General features: G+C 51.5%; 1 protein-coding gene across 1 annotated transcript; it reads right to left on the bottom strand.

Annotated features, from left to right (window-relative positions):
- Positions 1-3,373: 3,373 nt before the first annotated feature.
- On the bottom strand, positions 3,374-4,697 carry LOC103654397 (probable BOI-related E3 ubiquitin-protein ligase 3). The gene has a single exon (XM_008681237.3). It carries the CDS (start codon positions 4,568-4,570, stop codon positions 3,680-3,682), a length of 891 nt encoding a protein of 296 aa, XP_008679459.2. The 5' UTR covers positions 4,571-4,697; the 3' UTR covers positions 3,374-3,679.
- Positions 4,698-8,202: the final 3,505 nt, after the last annotated feature.

Raw genomic sequence — 8,202 nt, 5'->3', positions numbered from 1 at the left:
AAGCACCTATATTCGCACTTTTTCATATCACTATGTATTTTTTACCTTAAGCAACGAAGACCAAAACATGACTCCATGACAAGTTTCTCTATTTTTTGACCAAATTTGCTATTTATTTATTTTCTGGCTAGGGAAGGCATTTAACCAACATAGGTTAGTAAAAGTCCGAAAACGGGACATCTATGAATTATGTTTGTAAAGGTTAGATAAACAGATGGTACAAATATCAAGGAAGAAAACAAATAAAAGTAAGAAATGTAGCTCAAACTGTGAAGTTGTAGTTCAATGTCACGAAGCTCAGTGAGATATGTGCCCGTTTGTGAAGCACCTATATTCACACTTTTTCATAACCCTCTAATTTTTACCTTAAGCAACTAAGACCAAAACAAGACTCCATGACAAGTTTCACTAGTTTTTGACCAACTTTGCTATTTATTTATTTTTTCTGGCTAGGGAAGGCATTTAAACAACATAAGTTAGTAAAAGTCCAAAAAAGGGACATCTATGCATGAATTAAGTTTGTAAAGGTTAGATGAACAAATGGTACAAATTTTAATGAAAAAACAAATAAAAGTAAGAAATGTAGCTCAAACGGTGAAGTTGTAGTTCAATGTTACGAAAATAAGTGAGATATGTGTGCGTTTGTGAAGCACCTATATTCACACCTTTTCATAACCCTCTCGATTTTTTACCTTAAGCAACTAAGACCAAAACATTAGTCCATGCCAAGTTTCACTATTTTTTGACCAAATTTTATATTTATTTATTTATTCTGACTAGGGTAGGCATTTAACCAACATAAGTTAGTAAAAGTCCAAAAAAGAACATCTATGCATGAATTAAGTTTGTTAAGGTTAGATGAACAAATGGTACAAAATTCAAGGAAAAAACAAATAAAAGTAAGAAATGTAGCTCAAACTGTGAAGTTGTAGTTCAATGTCACAAAACTCAGTGAGATATGTTTCCGTTTGTGAAGCATATATATTCACACTTTTTCATAACCCTCTGAATTTTTTATCTTAAGCAACTAAGACCAAAACATGACTCCATACCAAGTTTCACTATTTTTTTTGACCAAATTTGCTATTTATTTTCTGAAATTGATCTGGAAATATTGGATAGCCAAATAGCTTCACTCCGCTAGCCTCACGTTAATCGTCGCCAAATAGCTTCACTCCGCTGGGTTCGAGTCCATTCTTCTCTCATTGTTGGCTGCCTTTTTTTGGTTTTTTCCCTTCGAAACGCCAAGTCGTGGAGGCAGACAGGTAGCACAGCGAGCTTTGAAACACCAAGTCGTGGAGGCCAACTTTTTTGGATTTTAGCCCTTTTTCGTTTTTTTTTGCACAACTATGCCCTTTACAGTTTCATTTCAAAAAATGGACCCCAACCTCGGCGCCATCATCATTGGCGCCGAGATAACACACATCGACGCCAGTACCATTGGCGCCAACTTTTCCTACGTGGCAGCCGATGTGGCAAGTCCCAGGGGGTCGGCGCCATAGATCTTGGCGCCGACCCCCTTGACGGTGGGGTCCGGTGCTATCCAGGGGGGTCGGCGCCAAGATCTATGGCGCCGACCCCCTGAGACTTGCCACATCGGCTGCCACGTAGGAAAAGTTGGCGCCAATTATGTTGGCGCCACTATGTGTTACCTCGGCGCCAATGATGACGGCGCTGAGGTAAGGGTCCATTTTTTGAAATGAAACTACAAAGGGCATAATTGTGCAAAAGAAACCCCATAAGGGCTAAAATGCAAAAAAGTTGGTCGTGGAGGCATACAGGCAGTACAGCGAGCTTCAGTACACATGTTTTCGTTTCTCTGTTCATGGAAGCAGCTAGACCAAGTTACACATGTTTTCACCCTTCAGTTTTCAGTTCAGTTCATAGAAGACGTGCACCAAGACCAAAAATGAATACACATGCTCAATTTTGAACTGTGCTCCCTTTGAATGATGCACCCCCTTTGAATGATGCACCTTCAGTTTTCAGGAATACACAGGCAGTAAACCGTGCACCAAGTCACGAATCAAGACCAAGTTACACACTTCAGTTTTCTGTTCAAAACTCGCCTCATCTAGAATGGCATCACAAGGAGGTCCATCATACATATACATATTTAACACTTGCAACCATAGTTCATAACAAAGAAAAGGAAGCCAATGAAAATCATGGAAGCATACAAAACTCCAAACATCTTCTTAAGGTCGCTCAAGTTGCTATTCATCTTCTTCAGTTCTGCAGTAAATGTGTCCCAGTTCGCAGTAACATCTTCCCTAATTGTCGCTGCTCATTCGTCCCCAAAATTAGATGCCATCATTTCCCCCATGCCGTCAGTAAACCTAGTCCCTTCGACCATCTTAATGTAATCATCCATTCACATAAAAAAATTGTATTTTTTCATAACCTAAACCACCAAAATAAACATAATTGAGCAGTAATAAAGTAGTAACATAAAAAGGATAGTAACCAGCAAAACAAAGACAGACCTTTCCTAGGCGTGGCTTGCTTTCACACTTAACAAACTCCCTATAAAAGTTGTCATTCTCTGCCCTTTTCGATATGAGCCTCGTTAGTGGCTCTGGCCGTTCGCACTCGGGCAGCGGGTGAGCAACACAGATCTGTACCTGGGCCATCCATGTTCTCCATTGAAGGAGCTTCTCGCACACGACATGCTATTAAACACAAACAAATATATATAATTAAATGCAAGCAATTGTAGTTTAGGAAGCTGCATAGATGGCCTCAGCAAACATGCTGCCCCCTTTGCAATAGACCATCAGAAACAGGCCTTCACCTCTGCCTTCCCTGCCCTTTCGCTCAGTTGTTCTGGACACAGGTGTTGACCTCAAAGTGTGGTCTAGTCTCAACAAGAGGCTAGAACATTTCTGTAGCAATAGCAATACCAATTTTTTTGCAGTGATTGCCACTTAGCCAGGACCCTTCTGAAATCTGCAGTAGATCATCAAAACCCATCTTAAATCTGCAGGAGACTAATTTTCTATAGCAATAGCAATACCATCACAACCAGCTGCAACAAAAATCTACAGTACATCTCCTTAAATATTTTTTTGCTGTTTATAAAACCCGTTTAATATTTCTGAAAATATTTTTTATTAGCGGTTTTATTACGTCGATCGTCAGTAGAAATCGGTGAAAACGGTTTAAAAAACGTCAGTGAAAATAAATTTACAACTGTCACTATAGATCTTCTTTGAAGTAGCATCTGAGTTTGGGTAGTCAGTATCCGTATTTTTTTGAGGGTGGGATATCTAAGGTACGACGTTTTATCGATAATATCCGTATCTAAATATAAAACGGGTGATATCCGTTATCCGATTAAATTTCTAATATTAAAAATAGGATCATAATTGTATTTTTTTTAAATGAGGAAGCGGGCCCTACATTATATATATTTCTTGGCGTCAAAACAGAAGAAACGAAAATCTAGAGCAACAAATACGCTGAGAAAACAGAGCAAGGAAGCATGCCGGTTTACATGACAAGTCGGTCTTCTTTCTGATTTTCCATTAACATCGTGCATAAAAGAAAATCAACGGCATCGAATCTATCAAACTCCTAACTACTCATCTAGGTTACTTGACGAACCCTACGGAGCAAATTGAATCCAATCGACGCGCCATGCTAGGCCCCGCAAACAAACGACTTGGCGCGGTGGGCATCAGCTGGGCGCGATGTGGATGGACGCGTTCTTGGCGCCGGAGCAGACCGGGCAGGCGTCCGTCCGGGGCTCGCACGCCTTGCACAGGCACATGTGCCGGCACGGCAGCAGCAGCACGGACGCCTCGCCCTCGCCGCACGCCCTGCACGCCCACCTGCCGTTCCACAATGGCGAGGGCGTGGCGGCAGCGGTGCCCGTCGCCTCAACGTCCTCAACGTAGCAGCAGGAGCAGCGAGACTGCGCGTCCTCGGGCCCGGGCTCGGACGAGTCGCCCTCGCCCTCGCGGCCGGCGGCGGCGGCCGAGGAGCGGAGGAGGAGCGCGTCGAGCGTGGCGCGCATGCCCGCGGCGACGGCCTCGTTGGCCCGCGCGACGCCGCACCACGCCTGCGCCTCCGCGGCGGCCAGGCGGACCCACTCGTCGAGCTCCGCGGCGCGTCGCCGCGCGGCCTCCAGCCGGGCCTCCGCCTCCCGCGCCCGCCGCGCAAGGACGGACGCGGCCGCGCGCGCCAGCAGCGCCCGGCGCTGCCGCGCCCGCGCCGCCTCCAGCCCCGCGCGCAGCTGCTCGCACTCGGCCCGCACCAGCGCGTCCACCTCGGCGTCGGCGGGCGCCCGGCCGCTCGTCGACGCCGCCGCCGTCGGGTCTGCGGCCAGCGACCCCATCCCCGGGAGAGGCACGTCCACGTTGTAGTGCCGGTGCTCGTCCTCCCTGCGGTGGCGCTTGCGCGACGGCAGGGGCATGGCGGCCGCCCCGCCGCCGCCGACGACGACGTTGCGCGTCAGCTCGCTCTGCGCGGCGGACAGGAGCACGCCGTAGTCCTTGAGCGCCCGCATCTGGTCCTCGACCGCGTAGGGTGGGAGCAGGAGGCCGCCGAATTGCGCTTGTACGGCCATGGTGTCCACCACTGTGAGTGAGGGAGGAGGACGAAGGCTTGGTTGGGTGATGGATGGATGGACTACGGAGCGCGGGTTATATATATCGCCGGGGAGCCGGCCCAGCCACGTGGTCGGACGTCGCCGACTGGTGTAGTGGGCCATGTGGTGGCCTCATGGGTGGCTGGCGGGGCCCGCCGCTGCATGCACGCACGCACGCGTGCAGGTACGGTTACCGCTAATTAATGAGGAGCCGGTTACCAGTAACAGTCCGTACTACGAGAGAGAGAGAGAGAGACTCGGGAGGAGTTAAAATTACCCTAGATTGGCAGGCAGTCGTGCTGCCGTGCTTAAAGTGGCGCGATAATGGCGGGCGGCCCATCGGCCAAGACAAGCGGATCTCGTCCCAAAAGGTTGCCGGGGTGGACCACGCGGCACAAGCGCCGAGTGCGTACGCCACTCGCTCGCTCGTCCTAACAGCCTGTGTTGAATAAGGTAAGCTGGATTAGTTAACGATGACGACGAGGACGAGGAGATGCTCTGGCAGCAGCGGAGCACTAAACAAGCGCGCGCGAGCCCTGAGATCCGGCGATCTCCACCGGCGTCCCTTTCCGGAGCCCTGTCGTCATATGTGCGGATGAAACGGAACCGCCGGCCCAACACGATCGACAAAAAATGAAAGCAGGTGGGTGGGTGGCCATGGCTCATGTGGCAGGGCATGTGATGCAGGGCAAAGCGCCGGTGGCCCGGGCCGGCTGGGTGTGGCCCGCGTTTTTTGTTTCGTCCTCTAGTCCGTCCGCTGCATCCGTCCGACTCGACTCCACTCTCCCCCGTACGGCCGCGCACATGTCACCACGCTATCACTCCCTCGACGGAACACGACGATCCATTTGATCCGGACCGGGCTGTGCTCTCTCTCTATGTGTGTGTGTTTTTTTTCATATATATTTTTTTATTATGATGATGATGAAGGCGATCTTGACGAGGGGGCAAGGTAAAAGTGATGGTTAGGTTTTGAGGAGGCAAACCGCGCGAGGGCCCCAATCCGCGAGGCGCAAACAGCCAAAAGTCCAGGTCAGTCCACAGACCACCGAAAAGGCCGGCCGGCATGGCATGCGGCGCTAGCAGCCAAGAGGACGCCCCACGTCGGAGCACGCTAGCTGGTGTAGAAAAACGTGCCACAGTGACCACCAATGGCACAGACTGTTTGGATCCACATGACTAAGGCTGTGTTTGGTTTGCCCCTGCTAAAATTTAGCTCCTATCACATCGAATGTTTGAACCTCCGTTCGGGGTATTAAATGTAGTCGGATTATAAAACTAATTTCTCAGCCGAAGATTGAAAAGTGAGACGAATCTAGTACAGTTGGTTGGGTCTATATTTCATACTCCTATTTGAAAGTCAAACGCTTGATGTGACTCGGGCTAAACTTTAGTCCACAGAACCAAACACCCCCTAAAACAACAAAGTGACTAAAACCAGCTAAAGTCGCTACTTTTACTGCTCTCCACGGGGCTCCCCTATCGGCCGTCGTGTAACAGCGAAAACGAGTTTAGAAAAATGACGGTAGGAGTTGCATTCCATGTATCATTACACTTGTGTACAAGTGAACGGGTATATTCCAAGGGATATGTACATTAGAGAAAAACTGCCGTACTCTTTGGATTGGCCACATATGTAATATTTTGTAACACTCCCCATTAATCAATCGAACTTCATTTGATCATTTGTCAGCTGTTCTCTTCCAAGATATTATCTCCTTAAAAACCTTGTGAAAAAAAATAAGGAGTACACACTGCTTTTGAATCATGGATAAAACTCACACTGATCTCCAAAAGAAAAATATGCATGTAATCATTATTCCTAAACCCTCCCCATGGGGAAAAAATAAATGATGAAATATATAGCTTAGTTGATATTACCTCGTTAAAAACTTTGGATAAGAAAACCTCAGTGTCGGGGACCATAATTAGGGGTACCCTCAAGACTCCTAATTTTCAGCTGGTAACCCTCATCAGCATAAAGCTGCAAAGGCCTGATGGGTGCGACTAAGTCAGGGATCAGTCCATTCAAGCGACTCGATCACGCCTCGCCCGAGCCCAGCCTCGGACCAGGGCAGCCGACCCCGGAGGATTTCCGTCTCGCCCGAGGCCCCCCTCCAACGGCGAACATATTTCCGGCTCGCCCGAGGCCCTGCCTTCGCTAAGAAGCAACCCTGACCAAATCGCCGCACCAACCGACCAAATCGCAGGAGCATTTAATGCAAAGGTGGCCTGACACCTTTATCCTGACGCGCGCCCCCAGCCGGCAGAGCCGAAGTGACCGTCGTCACTTCGTCGCTCCACTGACCGGCCTGACAGAAGGACAGCGCCGCCTGCGCCACTCCGACTGCGGTGCCACTTGACAGAGTGAGACTGACAGACAGTCAGGCCCTGCCGAAGGCACCATAGGAAGCTCCGCTTCGCCCGACCCAGGGCTCGGACTCGGGCTCAGCCCCGGAAGACGGCGAACTCCGCTCCGCCCGACCCAGGGCTCGGACTCGGGCTAAGTCTCGGAAGACGGCGAACTCCGCTCCGCCCGACCCAGGGCTCGGACTCGGGCTAAGTCCCGGAAAACGACGAACTCCGCTCCGCCCGACCCAGGGCTCGGACTCGGGCTAAGTCCCGGAAGACGGCGAACTCCGCTCCGCCCGACCCAGGGCTCGGACTCGGGCTCAGCCCAGAAGACGACGAACTCCGCTTCGCCCGACCCCAGGGCTCGGACTCCGCCCTGGCCTCAGCCGACGGCCTCTGCCTCGCCCGACCCAGGGGCTCGAACTCGACCTCGGCCACGGAAGACAGACTCGACCTCGGCTTCGGAGGAGCTTCCACATCACCCAACCTAGGGCGCAGGCCAGCCACGTCAACAGGAGGCGCCATCATCACCCTACCCCGAGCTGACTCGGGCCGCAGGGAACAAGACCGGCGTCCCATCTGGCTAGCTCCGCCAGATAGGCAATGATGGCGCCCCGCGTACTCTGTGACGACGGCGGCTCTCAGCCCCCTTACGGAAGCAAGAGGACGTCAGCAAGGACTCAACCGCTCCGACAGCTGTCCTTCCGCCAGGCTCCATCGCTCCTCCGACGGCCACGACATCACACCAGCTGGGTGCCAAAATCTCTCCGGCTGCCACAACGGCATGTACTTAGGGCGCTAGCTCTCCTCCGCTAGACACGTAGCACTCTGCTACACCCCCCATTGTACACCTGGATCCTCTCCTTACGCCTATAAAAGGAAGGACCAGGGCCCTCTTAGAGAAGGTTGGCCGCGCGGGGACGAGGACGAGACAGGCGCTCGCTTGGAGCCGTTCGCTCCCTCTCCCACGTGGACGCTTGTAACCCCCTACTGCAAGCGCACCCGACCTGGGCGCGGGACGAACACGAAGGCCGCGGGATTCCCACCTCTCTCACGCCGGTCTCCGGCGCCTCGCTCTCCCCCCTTCGCGCTCGCCCTCGCGCTCGACCCATCTGGGCTGGGGCACGCGGCGACATTCACTCGTCGGCCCAGGGACCCCCCGGTCTCGAAACGCCGAAAGTAGGGGCCTGCTGCGTGTTGACGAACAGCTTCCCGTCAAGCTCCAGATGGGCAGTCTCCAGCAACCTCTCCAACCCAGG

Source organism: Zea mays, chromosome 4, assembly GCF_902167145.1.
Source record: "Zea mays cultivar B73 chromosome 4, Zm-B73-REFERENCE-NAM-5.0, whole genome shotgun sequence".
NCBI lineage: Eukaryota > Viridiplantae > Streptophyta > Magnoliopsida > Poales > Poaceae > Zea > Zea mays.
This window is presented reverse-complemented; position numbering and strand designations above follow the sequence as displayed.

Coding starts and splice junctions, on each gene's coding strand:
- LOC103654397 (XM_008681237.3), bottom strand. CDS start 4,570: ATGGCCGTACAAGCGCAATTCGGCGGCCTCCTGCTCCCACCCTACGCG.